Here is an 18,995-nt window from a genome sequence, read left to right on the forward strand (position 1 = left end):
TTCTTTAAGCCCATGGAGCAGCAGAGTGCCCTCTCTGCAGAGCTCTGGGGTATTCTTGAGCAGGCTGTGTGCACGCCTCATGTTTCAGACTGCAGCACAGGTGCAGGATCTGCCCTTGGCTTACCTTTCTCTCCTTTGCAGATGCGTAGGGCTACGCTCTCACAGCTCCTGCTGGGAGCACACAGCTTATGGTTTTGGTCCCTGGTCCCAGGACTTGTTTAACTCCATGGAAACAGGTCAGAAATTCACACTGTTGTCTTTCCCTCCTGGAGAAAGATGATTACTTTTTTTTCCAACATGAGACAGTAGCTGGAAAACACATGGCCATTCTAGAGGTTGCTCATTACCTCCAACTGGCCGTTCTGAAGTTTGTTTCTATTCTGCCTGTCCCTGAGCCCAGAGTCCAACAGTCTCAGCCAGTCCCCTGTTCAGCACGCCAGCCTCTTGCAGGCACACAGTAAGCGTGTGCTGTTGTTTATTGGTAGAGACTGACCTGTATGCAGTGGGTTCCCACCAGTTGGAGTCTGAATCCAAAGGAAAAGCCCATAAACAATAAAATAGCTTTATGCTCTTTTTGACTGTCACCTTGTATCTGCACTGATTTACTGGGCTAATGACTTTACAATTTATTAACTATCAAACAAGCTCTCATCACCTGCCAGGCCCAGCCACGCTGCAGCCCAAGGAGTTTCCTCCCTCGTAGGCGAGGTAGCTGCCAAGACAAGCTTTCAACTTTAGAGTGAGGCAGAATTTAGAACCTGAAATTTCTGGTACTGTTCTGGCTTTGGTGGTGTGAAAGCTAGGCTTTAGAAATACAGAGTAGCCACAGGCACAATACTGCAGATGCTTGTTTTGTGCTGGCAAAAGCTACTGGGACAGCAGCGTGACAGGAAGGGTTAATAACAATGAGGCAGAGAGCAACCATTTCCGTTTAAGGCGACGGTACTGAGGATTGAGGAGAGCAGAGCTAGAAAAAAAAGTGCAAATGAAACCAAAATCGAAGTGACCCAACATTTTCCAAGAGAGCAGCTTAGAGCACTGCTGTTCTGTGGGTTAGTGATTTCTTATCGCATCCTGAACACGACCTCCAGTGGCACCTTTTGTTCCATAGTGCTGAACTACAGCTTTGTGAAAAGGAGCATATGATGAATGTTTTCAAAAGCAGTTTTATCAGTGGTTGCATGCTTACTGCTCTCAAGTACAGCTTGTGTTTGAGCAGCAGAAGACTTGCAGAGATTATCCAGTCAGGAAAGCCCTAGCTTTTGAAGCAGAAGAAAGGAAGTAGATAAACTGGATTTCAATTGAAATGCACTTCTTTGGATCCTGGCTTGAGCTGAGTTAAATTCAAAATGCCCCAGGTGTTGTGGATGTTTTATATTAATCTTTAGATTTTTATAGACCTAGAATAACAGCAGTGCACAAAGCAACCATTTGAAATTAATAAGCTGCAACCTAAGACATTAGCAAAAGCACAGCAGTCCTGCCCTTCTCCCTGTACCAGGGAATTCAGACAGCAGCATGAACTAACACTGAGGCACAGTGTTAAGAACAGGTGTCCCATGCCAACACTCCCTGCTACAGAGTATACAGGTTGCTTTGGTTGGCCCTTAAATGGTGTTAGTACTGTTCTGGTGCACAGAGGTACTGCCCCATAAATCACCCTCAGATCTTTTCTTCCCTGAGACTGGAGAGGCATGCCATAGGTTGGAACCCTGCAAAGCTGTACAGCTGCTTAGCAAACCAAGCACCTGCAGAAGAGAGAGAATTGCACAGAAGGAAAGCAATGAACCAAGTAACCTGTGCTCAGTGTGTATGTGTTTCCAGGTGCAGAAAAAAGTAAGGGTTGGTGGTGAAGGAAACATCTGCATGTTTCTGTGGCTGATGAAGGGACTGCCAGAAAGACAAAAATGCCCCAGCAATTGATGTGTGGATGACATAGCAGGCCAAGCAGAGCAGTGGGTCATTTATCTCTGCAGAGCAGAATATCAGACCAGACCTCTAACAGAGTCAGCTGTAAATTCAGTGGGTCTGAGACATGTGTTCTGTTCTTAAACGTTTACACTTGTGCAGGAAGAGCAACAGCAGTCAAGTAGCCTTATGGCATAGGAGGAAGTGCAGCAAGGCTCTAGAAACCTGGAGGAAGAAAACAAAGGTGTAGCCTCAGAGGCACCTAACCCTAACAGAGACAGACTAGGAAATTACATCATCCTTGTTTTTCACAGCCCGATGAGAGTAAATAAACTTCATTCTGCCAGAGACACGCACTGTGTCTCTTGGAGGCTATTTTCTTAGGACTGGCCTTAATACTTAGCCATTCTTCCTTGTGCACTCAATGAAGAGGAGGATTCATAGCAGCACAGTGACTCAGGAGCATACATTACCCTTTTGCTAATTCTCCATGTGCCTCTTCCTCCATCAGCTACCAGGTGGAGTGGTACATCTCAGGGTAGGGCCGGAGTAGATTTGCTTTGCCATGTGGAGCTGCAGCAGCACACACCTCTTAATTCCAGCATGTGCCTCTTGGCTAATAGCAGAGCTCATGCAATAGCTGGGTGGATGTGAAGAGAGCAAGCTAGGAACTCTGTATCATTATCTACAATACTATGACCTCAAAGCCTGTAGCTAGCCAAAAGCATCAGTTAAATTTTGATTTCCTCCCCCTCCTTGTACAGTCCTGCAGCATACGCTATTACAGAGCACAGCTTTTTCTTTTTCTTTTTTTTTCTGAGGTCACTGGGGCTTGTACCAAGGTAGACTAGTGCTGATGGCTTCCCTGACATGGGTGTGAATCACAGCTCTGCTGGTATAATAGCTCCTTCTATTTCAGAAGTGCTTTGTCCATCTAGCACAATCTACTGTTATTTCTATGTCTGTAAATCACTTTTAACATAAAACTTAATGAGCTGCATACCCCTTTTTCATGAGCCCCAGCCAAACGAGCACAACGCTGCAGCTGTAGCTATTAAGCTATGGTGGCGGCAAAGCACTCCATTAATACCTCATGCTCAGCAGTTTGTGATGCATGAGAGCTGAATAATTATGCCCTTGTTACCCTCAAATGAGAGGCGCCACTGCCAGAAACAAGAGTTAACAATTAAAAAACTGTACCAAGTCAAGGACAACATTTATTCATTCATAAAACAAGCCTTTCTGGGTAAGAGAACTGTGAGACAGAAAACAGGCATACTTACATTAGTAGACTGGTTTCTATTGCTGCGTTGTACCCCTTCAGCTAGACCTCCACAGTCACTTTATCTCAGCTGCTTTGAGAAACCAGCAGAGATGCAGCTAAAGCTAAAGCTCATGGTACTATAAAGCAGCAGTTCCAAGTCTTAGGTTAGCTGTGTAGAGACTACAAAGTGGCTAAGAAACCACTCCTCCCTTACGTACAGATGAGTGGGAGCGGGGATTTCAGAATGTCTGCACTGAGATTTTTGGAAGAAGAATGACAGCCAGTGCAAAGGAAGGCTGTAATGAAGACAGTCAGATGGGTTATTTTGAGCAACACTTTACCTAGTAATTCTCTAAGCAAGTGTAGAGCATATAATAATAAAAAACTTGCAATGCTTACATTATACAATATTATGACTTCAGTAAGTCTTATGACAAACACAAATGATGGTTAAAGGGAGTTGTGAAGTAGTCTCCAAACTTGGCTCTGCAGACGGCGACATGCTTTTGTGCAGAGTATCTAGCAACAGATACCTGACTGGATATGCTTGTTGTGTGTTGTCCTCATCAAGCTGCAAATGAGTTGTGTTACAGAAGAATGTGTTTATGCTGTCACCTCCTTGTGAAGCCCTGACTCTCACCTCAGGACGTGCCAACTTCAAAACAGCCCAGGCTGTTTTATTTCTCCAGTCCTGTTCTAATATTCAGCCAAGAGATAATAGGTCATATGAAATAAATTGAATGAGTGATCAGGACATGCAAGTGGCTCAAAGCAAGTTTTGCTGTGGTGCCTGTGGAGGACTGGAAATGCGAGCAGCCCTGTCAGGCACGCTTTATGGCTATGTGTGCCAACATTTCTGTTTGTGGACCCTGACATTTTTCCAGCATACATTATTTGCATTTGTTTTGATAATAAGCTTCTCTCATTTAGCTTCCCCAGAGTCTTAAGAAATGCACAGGTACTCCCCATTCCTTTCTTCTGCCTCCTCGCCTACCCAGGATCAACAGGCCTTTCAACCGAAAACCACAGCATAATACAGACCACAAAAGTCTTCAAAGCTGCAATAGTGCATGATAGGTCCAGAGTCATCATGCAGCTGAAAGTTGACTTCATAATAAAAATAAGGAAAACTTAAAGAGATCTCTTGACAGGCTACAAAACAGAAGGAATAAAAGCAAAACTTTCACTGTTGCAAACTGCTTAGCTAAAGTATTGCATTGAAACAATATTGATCTACTACCAGAAATCCACCAAGCTACATTTTAAGAAGTGACTGTAAAAATCATCACTAAAATACTCTGTTCAATTTATAGTCACACTGACAAAAGCAGAGGGCAAATGGGCTTCGGCTCCAATGAAAATACAGGTCGGAAGAGAACAAAGTGCTTCGGACCAGATTATTTCAATTACCCGACCGTCTTTGCCCTCTTGTGGGCAAACTTTTCTCCTGCAGCTTCTCAGCAGATGCAGACAACAATATGTGAGCAGCTGCACCGTGTGGGTAGTGCAACAGAATGCAAAAACATTACTCGACTTCCTTGTGCTTCCTTTAAGCGAGCAAAGAATAGCTATTCTGAATTCAAAGGGAAGTCAAAACCACCACCCAGCCAAGGAGATTCCTGCACAGCCACATGAAGGAGGTTATGCAATAAGGCAGGTGGTCAGCAAACAACAGCAATCAGGAGGTGCCTGTGCCACTCACAAAGATAAGATGCAGATTACCAATCTATGTTCAGCCCTACTCTGCCATTCTGGTCATTTACAGTAAATTAATTTGGATTACACTGCTGAGAAAGGAGTTGTCACAGTTCTAGCAGTAACAGGACAAACTGTGGTTATGTTCCTAATTATTAAATCTTAATCAAGTTTCTTAGAACTCACTCTGTAAATCCTCTGAAATTCCCTCCTTCTACATTTTGCCCTTATTGTATGCTTGCACCTAGTTTTCAAATTTAATTTAGTTTATGGTATTAGAGGCCTTTTCCCCCATCAACTCTTAGGTTTACATTCATCTCTGGCAAATACATCATAGAGAATTTCACATTTAATAAATAATATAAAGAAAAATATAGTTCATTACTCCAATTTCAGTGTACAGGATAAAAAAGTGCAACTCTCCTCCTGCTCCCAAAATGAATAGGCAAGAAGCAACCTGATTATACAAAAAAAGTTACCCTGCCAGAAAGCATGCAAGTTTATTATTTCCTTTTCCATACCCCAGCCACCAACAATCAAACAGACATTTCTAAAGGATCCAGTGACTCCTCCTCAACCTGGTAGCTCGGTCATCTGCATTTTTCTACACCAAAAGATACAATTTGCTCATGACACCTTATGTTTATTTGTGTTCCTTCCTTTAACAAGTTACCACTTCATTTCTCATCTCCAACTAATCAAGACAATAGGAAACCAGCACTTGAATTACACTTGTTGCAGTACCCTTAGGCCATAATAGGTGTGAAGTCTGTCATTGACTAGCTTGGTTGGACCCTATGACATGGGACAATACTGACATTATTGGACCTTTCTTCCTGGAAGCTTCCACTGAAAACATCCAGCTTTGCAAATTTGCAAGTTGGACACTCTTCCCTAGTAACAGGCAAACACAATGCAAGCTCCTTCCTCCAAACCAGGAACAAAGAATGATGTTATTTCCTATAGTTTGTTCTGAGAGAACTACATACTGATACAGAATCATTAGCAGTAGAAACCAGAAACTTATTTACTAATATTTTATTTTAAAAATGATTACAAAACATCTTTAAGGACCAAAAGAACATAATACATTAAAAAAATGACAGATTTAGAATGGAAAAATAATTAAACATTTTACAATTATTTTAATGGAAGTTCAAGGCAACGCTGGCTAAAAAACTATATGCTTTTTTTTTTAATATATATAAAACAATTGCATTATCATTCTGATTTAATAATCATTAAAAGGCACTTAAGTTCTCAAAGGTATAAAAGTGATAGTTCTGAACAGCATAAAATTTAATCTAGACATCTCCTGCTGCTTACAGCAATAAAATAAAACAAAGATGAATTTCCATCTTAAAGGCACTACCAGCATATTAATTCATTACAACTTTGTACAATCCCTCAAATATCTCACAAAATGTTTCCCTTCAGTGTAGTAAGGTTGGTATTTTTATTGCACAAGTTTGAATGGAGTGAAGATTACCACAATGGCCATTATGCAAAAACATCTTGTGCTGAGCTCTTAGCATTGCACGAAACAGTTCACTGCATTTTAAAGTTGGTGGGTGCAATGGTAGAACTGAGCTGTACAGGACCACAACCCTGCCCTGCTGTTTTCAAGCACAGAGTACAAGCTGTAGGGCACAATTCCTTCAAATACTTGAATCCAAAGGGCATGGCCAGCATTATGATTTTAATATGCGCTTAACACTTTAAAAGTTCATACTCTACATAACGTACATGTGGCTTTTCAGAGCATAAACTCACAGTTCAGCTACTTAACAGCAAGTCTTCACATGTCCAGGAGAACCCTCTGCACTGATTCTCACAGCACCGTAAGCATAAGAGATGCCTGAAAGTCAGTGCGGAGCCTTCAAATATTTTTGGACGGGCTCGACTGGAGAAGGCTAAAGCTTTGAATGTGTCTGAGCAGGCTCACAGCACCACTGTCAAGCACAGCGTTGAAGAAGGTGAAGACAATCTTCAGCTTGATGTACCATGCCAACTGCTCCTTTCCACAGGTTTTACTATCAGTTAAGACTGTACAAGTGTGGCTGCTTTGCAATCAGGGAAAGAAATTTAAGATAGTTTCTCATAACTGCCCTTCTGCTAAAGCTCCCACCATTCTCTTGAAGAATCCCTAATCCACTTCAGTCACATTCAGCCAACTTTGTTTAGCAATGTAAATAGCTGATTTAAAGAAAGCAGAATGGGTTAATCAGGTACAGGCTGGGAAACTTGCAAACCACTTTGCTGACAGCGCACGAGAGTGTAGGAGACATACAGCCAGAAAGAGTTCCTGCAAAAACTGATGTTTAATCCAGTGCCATCCTTTGGGATCAGCCTACTGGGAGGAAAGACACTCAAAGCCTGCAACCAACACCAGGAACATGACGGGAGCACATCAGGACAGCAGGAGACCACTCTGCTTGGCTGTGGTAGTAAGGAAGTCTCTCATCCTAACTGGCCTGGGGGTTGCAGAGACACACATCTGCCCTTGTACCCTGGGGAACTGACAAAGCAAGTTAAGCAGCAGCAGAGGACTGCATAGATACAAACAAACCTCATTCCCAACTATTTCTAAACAACAACAACAAAAAAACAACTACACCCTACCCTCAAGCTTAAAAGCCTAGGATTAACAGTACAACCATACAGAAACTGCTTTGTTAACAAACAGCTGTTTTGGGAGCAACAGTTTAAGCAATTACCTCAAACTCATAGCCCTAACTACTTCACTATATGACAGATGAATGCCAGTTAAACAGTATCTGGGATAGAGCACTATGTATTGTTTTAAAGAATTTCATGTCTCCTATTAGGAAAATCCTATGACAAGGGAAAACAGATCTAACCAGTTTCTAGAAAACTGCCTGCTCATTTTCATTAGCTGGTGGCAATGCTTTCATCCCTTTCAGTCAACAGAATTTGGTTCTCAAATCCATAGAGAGATCAGCCAGTTGGTGAGAGAATGTGTAAACGCTTACTGCTTGGAACAGCTACAAGGAAAATGAAGCGTATGTTAAAAAATCCTCACTCTTAACAACCTGAAATATACCAGGGATGCCAGCATGTACGTAGCAAGAGAATCCATCAAACTATTCTGCAAAGGTTGGCAATATTTCTGTTTCAGAAGGTCTGACACAGGTCGTGGGAGTCACAACTCAGTTCCAGTCACTTCTGACACCAACTGCTTGTGGCACCTTTTTGTAAAAATAACTTCTGTATTCCAGTTTGCCTGTAAAGAATCAGTGGTAGATACCAGATAGGATAGGGAAGCCCAAGGCAGAGAAATGGCTTCATGGATCCCTCTCTCAGTACCTACATCTCCAATTCAGGAGTGGATGCCAATAGCAAATCACTTAGGCAGAGAAAAGTCGATAGAGAAGGTAATCAAAACCCATAACTCTCTTCATATATTTTAAGCTAAGAAAAAAAAAAAAAAGGAAAGATTACCTCAAGATGAAAGTTTTGTTATAGTCCTGCATTGTTTAAATAATATCAGCAGCACCTTGTTAATTTTATGCTGTATTTATAGCATCAAGATTAAGAAACAACAGAAATCTTGATGTCGGAAAAATTCAGAAGAATCTTCAGCAATAAACTAAAAAGGAAACAAAAACAAACAAACCCACAAAAAACTCACACCAACCTAAAATGCTAATCACCATTGTGAACATATACGCCAAAGTCAGACACTGAATTGCAGCAGAGATATTTCTCCCTGTGACCAGTTTCCTATTGCCTATTGTAAACAAACACATCTCTGATCTACCCAGTTTTCAGACACAGCTACAACAAGCTCTGTACAGCTACACTGAGATCAGGTTAGTGCAAATGGATTCTAATAAATACAAGAAAATAAATGACATGCAAATAACATTTCATCTTCAAGGCAAGATCCGTACAAGGAAATATGTATTTTATACATGGCTCTGAAACCAAGACACAGCTTAAACTTGGTGCTTCACACCAGCTGTCAGAATGTTACATTCCCCAAGCAAAGTGTAGTGTTAAAGTTAAGGCTCGGAGCTTAGGGAGAGAACATCACAAACTCATGTTCACCTGAAAGTAACAGTACTAGGAAAAAAAAATTGACCTTTTACACTGCTTTCTCTTACACCGGCTTCCTCATCCCTTTCCAAATACAGCCCTCATACACAATTCCTGGAGGGCTTAGTCTCAGCACTGCCACAACAGGTTACAGGACTATAAATTTGTCAGACAAGAATATTGATGAGATGGTGTTAATGCCTGGAAGACATTACAGATGTCATGAGAATTCAAACAAGAACTGTTTTTGCATAATCAGCTTTTTTTTTTTTCTCATGTGCTCTGGTATTTTTGGAACATCTCTTGGCTTATGGCATTTTGCTCTACTTTTGAAGGCATTCCTCTACATGATGTCTAGCAACTTTGCTTCTACCTCAGACATCTAAAAAAATGCCTTTTTTCCATTTTATTTATAGCCATCAGCATCTAGCCTGATACGTCCATCACTGGTCTGATACATGCTGCATCAGCAGTGTTTCTTGCAGTCCTATGGCCTGTTGCTTTAGGGTACATGTATTTATTTACCTGCTCACCAGCTGAGCCAGCCAGTAGTAAGAAGTCTTATACCAGTGCCATAGTGCACTAGAGCAAAGAAAATAACATGGTCCACAACAATTCCAGTAAAGCTCACCATTAACTATGCATAGACAAGTTGTGTATGCCATTAACCTTGCAAATCATATTCACCTGGATAGTACCAGTGTGAAGTAATGTTTTTCCCAGTAATGTTTTTCCCATTGATGTCCAAATTGCTAATTTAGGGTTACTTTGTGAAAATACTTATTCTTCAATTTTTCCTCTCACAGCTAGCTTTTCTTTATTCCTGCAAATTTTCTTGGTTTTGAAACAATCTGAAAGAACATTCTGTCATACAAGTTTGAACACCGACGATCATGATGTGCAAAGCTCTCTCCTTAATAAACAACTACATTACCCCCTGCATAAAAACTCTATGCTTTCATTAAACTGATCTCACAGGCAGAACTGAAGAAAGAGATTGAACAGTAAAAACAAAATCCCACACTCTTGCATAAGGATAAGCATTTTTGTAAGGCTGCAGTTAGGTGTCTCTTACATTCACTGTTTGACCAATAAGAATGAATTCTGCTCTCCTAATTTGGAACTTGTAAGAGAAGTGTCTGGTCCAAGTTATATAGAAAATGTCGTCAGAGCATAACTAAGAATTTCTGCATCACATATTTCCCTTTATTAATCACTTCTACCAAAATCAAATCAGCACACTATTGTCCTTCAGTTATTCTATTTACACTTTTTTTTTTTTTAAATGTATGCCACCTAAATAGGTGGCAGGACCAGTTACTTAGAAAACTAAATGAAGCACAGTGCTCAAGATGTCATTACTTGCCTACAGATCTTTAAATTTTTGTGACGAACAATGCATACAAAACTGATTAGAAGGAAGAGACAGAAGTTATTACCTACAGAGCACTGAAACTTTGTTTTAGTTTGCTCCACTCACAAAAATGAACTAATTTCAGAAAGTTTAGCTTGGCTTATTCAGTGGCTGATCTTCTGTGGCACCTTGAGTGTGGCCTGGATTTTCAGAGCATTCTTCAGTGCTTTGTTTCCGACTGCACCGAAGTTCCCATATAAATTCAGCTAAAAATGTCCCACTTGCAAAAAATCCAAACACCTATGAAAGTGAAAGGAATACAGGAATTAAAAATGTACAAACACTGACAGTATTCTGTGTCTGGAGAGATATGTTGATAATGCTCGTATATTAAATCATTGGTTCCATTTAAATTGGCAATGGGTTGGAAGTCATATTGTAGCATATAAAATGTAAAAGATTTTACAGTTCTCATTCTCTTAACCAGCTATGGATGTTAAAATATTTTCTAAACAGATCTTAATAGTGAAAGTATATATATATTCTCTTTTTTTCCAGTAAAACTAATGAAGAAGTATAGCATTGATGGTATAGCAGAACAGTTATACAACAGATGCATGCAGTTTAGAAGGACCAAGCGAAGAAGAGTAACAGATAGAAGGTGAAGAGAGAGAAACCAGCAGAACCTCAGCAAGGCCTTGCTGGGTCAGCAAGTAAGGATGACAAGTTTCATTGTTAGTCATAGCAGAAGAGTGGTAAGCAGAAGGTTGGTTTTAGCACCTTCTTTCAAGCAAGGAGTCAAATGTACACACTTACACTCATTTTGACTGAATTTAAGTAGCTGTTTTTTCCCAAAGCAATTAGACACTAATAAGTCTTAAATCACAATTACTTTGTTTTTCCAGTTTAAAAAAAAAAAAAAAAGCGAAAAATGGGGAGCCTTTATACTCAAACCATTAGGTATGAGTATATCAGCATCAAAACAGGACCACACGGAAATGTGTGTATCCAATAGCTCATCCTGCTTATGGTGTGGAAGTATTTCACTTTCCTTTCTAATTCTTTTTTAATTCATTCAAGAATAAAAATCAAAATTTGATCTATTAAACTCACATATTCACAATTTCAAGGTTATTTAAAAAGAGTGCCAAATAAGTAAGAACTACGCCACAAAGCCTCTATAGTGTATTGCTCTGAGCCTCTTCATTGTTCCCGGGAGGTGCATGCCCTGTTGTTCTATTTCTGTCACTGAGGAAACTGTGATTCTTATCGCAGCCTTTACAAGCCAGCATTCTCTACATATGTTTTATAATGCCTGACAAAATATATGGTTGCTTGCTGACTTTACAACTGGAGGATATTATGGAAATGCAGCTGATCTGCATTTCAGAGATGAAATTATCAGGGAGCGGTGACAGAGGACAGGGAAGAGAATGGAGCCAAGGGAGCAAAATTAAGCGAGGAACAAAGATGCCGGGGAGCTCAAGAGTACACAGAGCTCCCCAGAAGTGCTAAGGAATGCCTGCTTTCCAGTTTGTAGAAGCTCCAAAATAGCTCTCTCTTCCTGAAACAACGTAATGCACCGAAGTCTGTTCCCTGCCCAGCTTCTTGCCTGCAAACTAAGTGAGGTTTCAAGAGCAGAGAAATGAAGATACAATTTAAATGTAAAGTAAATGATACAATTATAAGACTTACACAAGCAGCTTTTTCAAAAGCAGACCCCGAGCTGGTTGCAGCAAGCACTATTGAAGCTATTAGAAAGAGGGCGCCTATAATTAGCATGGTCCAAAAATTCTGCAAATAAAAGAAATGAATGTTACACAAGCGTAGATATGCTACCTGAAAACAAACATCCTAACAGCAACCAAGTTAATCTGACAATGAATTTACTATTTGAAACACTGAAGTTCATGGGAGATTCAGGAAACTGATTTCACTACCAACCAACATTCAATATCATTAACTATTTTTAAAAGTCAACTTTATTAAATCATTTTTTAATCTTCTTTCAGTATTTCTCTCATTACATTTAACCTTTTTCACAGTCAAATTCAAGTGCACGTCAATCATGCTAACATTATTCCATCTGGTATGGACTAGAAACCTGTAAGTGAAGGTGCTCATTCAAGTCTCTGACTACACTCCCTTATCTGTACCTTCACATGATATTGTTAGTGCTTGCACTGAAAGGACAGTCCAAAAACAACAGCTTTCCTGACTTCACAGAGTGACACTGTGACACCAGTGCACCTTCTGAAACATAAAAGCATGAGCATTAACCAGTACGATTATTATCAAAAAGGAGATAGGCTACACTCAGTAGAAAAACAGATACCACAGACAGGCAGATGTCAAGTACCATGCTGGCAGAAAACCATATCATACATATCAAGGCTGCTCTGAAAGTAATGCCTCCTAATTTATTATGATGGCCACAAGGTCAGAGGCAGGCAGATGCTGATGGATGGCAGCAGAGGTTGAACCTTCCCACCAACGTCCCATTACGTGTTATTGCTATGTGACAGATGGCATCAAAAGGGCAGTCTGACAGAATGGTGTCTGACATGGGAGTGCATCTGAAGCAATGGGGTGGAACTGAATTCCTTCATGTGGAAAAAATGGCACCCACTGACATTCACTGGCACTTGCTGAATGTTTATGGAGACCAAACAGTAAATGTTGGCACAATGAGGCGGTGGATGGTGCGTTTCAGCAGTGGTGACACCAACAGTGGGTCACCTCCACTGGTGCAATTTTTTTTTTTTTTTTTTTTTTTTACAAGCGCAGGCTTTTGTTCATCTCTAGTGAAAATGCACAGATGACAGTGGTGACTGTGATGACAAATGGCATTTTCTAGCTGTGAATTTGCTCTATCTCACAGTGTTACTGAGCTCTTTGTATCTGTTGTAGTTTCCACGGAAATAAATAGAAGGTGTTGCTTTTGGAGTGATCTATTATAACAGTGTAATAGTGGAAGCCTTTATGAAAGACTTTCACATAAGTCTTAACATCCTGTATGTAGGACAATTTTTAAAAACTGTCAATATTAAGAAGACTCTTAAAGTTGAAAAAGTCCAAGTAATGTAACCTCCTTTAGTCTACTTTTTAAATGGAGAATAATAGGAGATTCACTCTGCACAGCCTTTTGATTCCACAGCAGTTTTGAAGAGCTTACATTGAATGGTTTATTTAAAACAAATAAAATTCCTTACCATTTTGTTTACTTTATCTTTCCCAAATGTTTCATATGCAATAGTGCAATACACACACAGGATCAGAAGGCTCAAAAGAAAAGCACTGCAGCTTACAAATTCAAAGAAGTACAGCCCATGACAGTTGATACAATCCTCCACAATTTCTTCAAAAATAACAGCCAGAAAAGAGAGGACCTGCAAACAAATAACATACTTCAATCATACCAAGTCTCATCAATATCTCTAACAAATGAATGTCTGAATGCCTCTGGTATCAATATTAATGAAGACAGCTGTAAGAAAACACTGGATCTAAAAAGAACCCCGTACAATTCTGTACTGTTTTATTACATGCAGAAATACAGGGACACAGTTTTGTCTTGATGTTAAAGTCAGGCAGTGAACAACACTCGGTTAAGCTGAGCACATGCTGCCAAACTCGCTTTTTGGTTAGAAAGTAAAGACTCCTGATTTGTGATGCTGTGCAGGAGGCAGTGGGAAGCAAACCAGGCAGATGAAAAGCACAAACTCTACTGCTTACCACTTACAGCTGCATTTAATTTTAAATGCACTTTGGTTTGGGGCAGGGGTGAAATCAAAGACATTGATCCAGCCAGCTGCCTCTCTTGATCAACTTCAGAGAAAGCGTAGCTTGTGTACTTAGAACCCTGTAATAACAGCAGCTCAACTGCAGGAACCAGAAAGTTTAAGCTATGTTTAAACTACACTGGACAATGTTTAATCTGTGCAGAAGCTTATGCTAGCCTTCCTGCAACTGTCCTTTTTTGAGGACGCAGCAGGAATTAATTCCCATACAGCTGTCATGCATCTGCTGCTGGATTTTCTGCTACCTTTTTGTGCAGGAAGGAATAATGTTGTATTTAAATAATCCCTCCTTGTGGCCACTTCTCGCTGGTTTTCTTCATCCTGTAAAGATGACACAGGATATAGATCCGTGCAGTAAGGAGTTCAGAAAATTAGAGCAAAGCAATGATTAGGAACCAGAGTCGGTCATAAAATCAAGACTGGTGCAAGGATGATCATATTATTAATAACAGCATGTGGGAGGGTGACAGTTCTATGAAAAATACCAAATTCTAGAATTCAGAATTGTCATTTTTCCAGATATGGCATGTAAAAACAGTTGCAGGTGCTTTATCTGCATCTTATTTTGGAAAATAATTATCTGCCCTCGGTTTTGGCTTTCTGACAGTAAAAATAAGAAAAGCGACTTAGCACATGAGAATCACACATTCCACCAACTAAGCCAGACCTCAGAAGGGCACTTCAAAACATTGTATTTTGAATACACAATCCTGTATAAAGTAAACAGGATCTCAGAAAGGGAAAGAACTGGAGGTGGGAAACTGCATATTACAATCAGGCCTCAGCATACTTCCCTTCCCTCATGCAGCTGCTGGCAAAGGCACATTGCTCAGGAACACTCACACCTAAATCAGCGATTACAATGGTTGGCCAAGGAATGTATTAAGCTCTGAATTTCCAATTTTTAGAGAGTTTTTTTTAAATAATCAAAAGATTACTTACACTGCTTACGGTTTTGTCCAATGACTAATTCACATTTTTTGCAAGGTGAGCTAAAATAGGAGGTACGTTTTTATTTTTCTTCCCCTCTCTTCTGCGATTTACATTTCCACCCCTTTATATATCAGCACTCTTTATATCAGCCATCACTTTCACCAGAAACAAAACAGACCAGAAGGAAAGCAAAAGCCCTTCTGGAAACCTGCCCTGAGAAGACTTCAGTACCCAGGTAACCATAACCAACCTCTTGGCTGAGCGTACAAGCGAGTGAGAGAAAATCACATTCAAAGAGTACTTAAAGGAGTTCCATGTCAAAATAAAAATTAAAATAAAAGGATTGATCAACTGGAGTCTTTTATGGGACTTGTCCTTTGCTTTAGTTTCACATTTGCCTTCTCCACACTGTGCCTGTGGAGACTTCCAAGCAATAAAAGAACAGAATACCAACAACTGTTTTCCTCCAAGCTGTCAGCAATGAGCAGAGAGAGGCAGCTCAGCTAAACCTATGGGACAGCTTCCTTCACACTGAAGACCAAGGTCACACCTGAAGACACAGACAGTCAGCTTCCACCTTCCCTCCCTCTCCTACAGAAAATAATTATCTTCCTCTGCCCTTTGCCAGCAAGAAGTTTTTCATCTACACTAACATTACTGCTACTGCGAGTTTCTGCACAAATGTCACGTTTCTCAGGTGGGTTTAATAAAGAAAAGGCTACAAGAAATGCTGCAAATATAAAGTAAATCAGTGAACTTGCAGCAGGCAAGCAGCAGTGGTATTCCTGCCACAAACCTTCCAGTTTAGAAGAGCACAAATGTTAGTTCTGTACTGCTCCAAGGTGAGGGCTACTATAGGAAGCAAACAGTTCAGGACAAATAGCAGATGGAGGCTGAATTACAGTTTTCCTTTCTGGTCAAGGTATTTTTTAAAAAGTAAAATAACTGCTAATGAGAAATACTACTGCTTTAGATGAGAACTCATTTCTACTTCAACCATGGCACAGTAGGCACCGTGACATTTAACTTAGTGCTGAATTTGAACCAATCATGGAGTAAAAAACAACAAAACAATCCAGCTATAGTAAAAGTAAAACAAAACAGTAATTTAGAAACCCACGCAATTAGGATGCCTACAAAGAAGTTTTCTGCAGGTGATTTCACGGTATTTTATAAAATACTTGATCTTCTTGTTCAATGGAGAAAGAACTGGCTGCAGGATCAAGTCCAGAGAGTGGTAGTCAATGTCTGGAGTGGCTCAACGTCTGGACGGAGATCAGTGACAAGTGGTATCCCCTAGGGTTCACTGCAGGGACTGATACTCTTTAATACTTCACCAATGACATTGACAGCGTGGTCGAGTGCACCCTCAGCAAATTTGTGGATGACACCAAGCTGTGGGGTGCAGTCAACACACCAGAAAGACAGGAGGACAGGATGCCATTCAGAGGGATCTAGACAGGCTTGAGCAGAGCACCCAAGTGAACCTCATGAGGTTCAACAAATCGAAGTGCAAGGTCTTGCACCTGGGTCAAGGTAACCCCTATTACTAAAACAAGATGGACACAATACGAAAGGATTGAGTGCAGCTCAGCTGAAAAGGACTTGGGGGTACTGGTGGATGGGAAGCTGGACATGAACCAGCAATGTGCCCCTGCAGCCCAGAAAACCAATCATATCCTGGGCTGCATCAAAAGAAGTGTGGGCAGCAGGGTGAGGGAGGTGTTCCTTCCCCTCTGCTCTGTGCTGGTGAGGCCTCACCTGGAGTACTGCATCCAGATGTGGAGTCCTCAGAACAGGAGAGACATGGAGCTGTTGGAGCGTGTCCCGAGGAGGGCCATAAGAATATCCGAGTAATAGAACACCTCCCCTGTAAGGAGCTGGGGCTGTTCAGCCTGGAGAAGAGGAGACTTCAAAGTGACCTGAGAGCAGCCTAAAGAGGAGCTACAGGAAAAAAGGGGACAGACTCTTTAGATGGGTCTGTGGTGATAGAACGAAGGGAAATGCTTTTACGCTTAAAGGCAGAAGATCTAGGTTAGATATAAGGAAAAAGTCTTTTACAGTGAGGGTGGTGAGGCACAGGCCCAGTGATGTGGTGGAAACTTTCAAGGCCAGGCTGGGTCAGGCCCTGAGCACCCTGATCTAGCTGTGGTGTCCCTGTTCATAGCAGCAGAGCTGGACTAGGTGATCTTTAAAGGTCCCTTAAAAGTCTGAGGATTCTATTATTCTATTCTGTAACAAAGACAGGTGATTTTTGAAACCAACACCCTATTTAGCAGTCCACCCCAGTGATAATCAGTGTATAATCCTGAAAATAACAAAATCCTTATTTTAACAGATAGCTAATAGATGCTAATTTTAGCTAAATCACAGGGATTTCCAAAAATCCTTCCTAAAACATTTACTGGGGATACTGACGATTCCACCCTCAGTAATTCCTGGTGCTTCTTTTAAATGCTTTGACCAAAAACTCCAGAACAGTGCATTTTGGTAAATGGAAACAAAAGGAAGGGAAAATGTGTCAGAAATCAGGAGAGTGAATGATTATAATTCAGTATTCTTTTTCCTCTCGTTGTAGGACAAGTATAGATCACAAACTACTTTTGGAGCCTATCAAGGAGCTACCTATCATGGTTAGGACTAGGCCCCTCGTAACTTCTCTTTCTCCTACCTGGAAAGCTTTTTAAGGAATGCTTCTGCTCAGGTAACAAGTTGAAGGCTTTGCTTCACTGGTGAAGTTGCACATGTAATATTTTATTCTATTCCATCAGACTACTGATACAAATGATCTGCTTGTTTGGCAGCAACAGCCAGCAGATCTTACTCTAGATGACAAAGAAAAAGCTTACATGCTGTTATATCTGATTATATATTTAAAGTATTCTTGGGCATGATGATTTTAAAGCACTATTAAGAAAACATTGCTTTTGGCAGCACCTATGTTTAACTTTCTTTTCCTTTTAACTCTGTGTGAGCCAAAATTTAAAAACAGAATGTCCTCTTTTCTGCACAGTGAGCACACGAGAGTGTTGGAAACCACCTGTGGTTCCCCCGAGCTTGAGACATCTGACTGAACAGCCACTTCGCCGGAAAACAGGCACCGACACACTTAGAGTCAGCAGCCGGTCCCACTGCTTCCCTGAGAGTACTTCCCCTATCTGTTCCTTGCACCGTTACCAGCATCGCCGGACAGACAGCAGCACGAATCGGGCGCCCACGTGCTGAAGGCACTCAGAACATGACAACAAGCAGGCAAAAGGGGAGCCTGCATTTTCCAGTGCGCGCAGGACCGCCCGGGGAGAAGCAGCGTCTCAGCTGTCCGGACGGGTCACCATCAATCAGTGCGTTAGATGCTCTACGGGAGGCAGGAGAGGCGCTGCCGGGGTGTGCGAGGAGCGGCCAAGTCCACAGCCGTACCCCGAGCTTCGGAGCAGGGTTTCCACCTCCTCTTTCACCCCCGTCGCCCTCTGCAGGAAGCACTGCCCCTCAGATTGTAAGCCACGGCACCGAGCAGCGCAGCCGTGCTGGCGGCGGCCTTTCGCCTCAGCCAGGACACGAGAAAGGAGCGCGCCCCGTTCCGCCCCGCCGCGCCCGGAGGGCACTCACCGGCTGGAGGGCTTTGTGCGCCAGCCGCCAGCCCCGCAGGTGCCGCAGGGTGCAGCCGCAGCGGCGGCGGAGGGGCAGCTTGGCCCGCGGCTCGGTGGTCTCGTTGTAGACGCCGCCGTTCTCCATGGCCGCGCTGCCGAGCCGGCGAGAAGCGAAAGGGCGGCGGCTGGAGCGGCGCGGCAGGGAACGGGAACGGGAAGGCGGAGGCAGCGCTCCGCCCGCCGACGCTGGAACAAAAGCGCTTCCTGCGGGCCCCGCGCACGAGAGGAGGGGCGGGCAGCTGCGTGCCGCTCTGCTGCCCTGCGGGGCCCGACGGCCGCGTGTGCCGTCCTTTGCGCGGGAGCTGGGGCGCATCCCTGTGAACTTTCACCAGACG

The 18,995-nt window shown here is 41.9% G+C and overlaps 1 protein-coding gene across 1 annotated transcript; it reads right to left on the minus strand.

The window, feature by feature from the left end:
* Positions 1–5,890: 5,890 nt before the first annotated feature.
* Positions 5,891–18,991, minus strand: CMTM6 (CKLF like MARVEL transmembrane domain containing 6). Its single transcript, XM_085226415.1, has 4 exons — positions 18,620–18,991; positions 13,493–13,669; positions 11,976–12,074; positions 5,891–10,580 (listed from the first exon to the last, which is right to left on the minus strand). Exons 1-4 carry the CDS (start codon positions 18,971–18,973, stop codon positions 10,431–10,433), a joined length of 780 nt encoding a protein of 259 aa, XP_085082541.1. The 5' UTR covers positions 18,974–18,991; the 3' UTR covers positions 5,891–10,430.
* Positions 18,992–18,995: the final 4 nt, after the last annotated feature.

Source organism: Meleagris gallopavo, chromosome 6 (genome assembly GCF_905368555.1).
Source record: "Meleagris gallopavo chromosome 6, MGAL_WU_HG_1.1, whole genome shotgun sequence".
In the NCBI taxonomy this organism is placed as follows: Eukaryota; Metazoa; Chordata; class Aves; order Galliformes; family Phasianidae; genus Meleagris; species Meleagris gallopavo.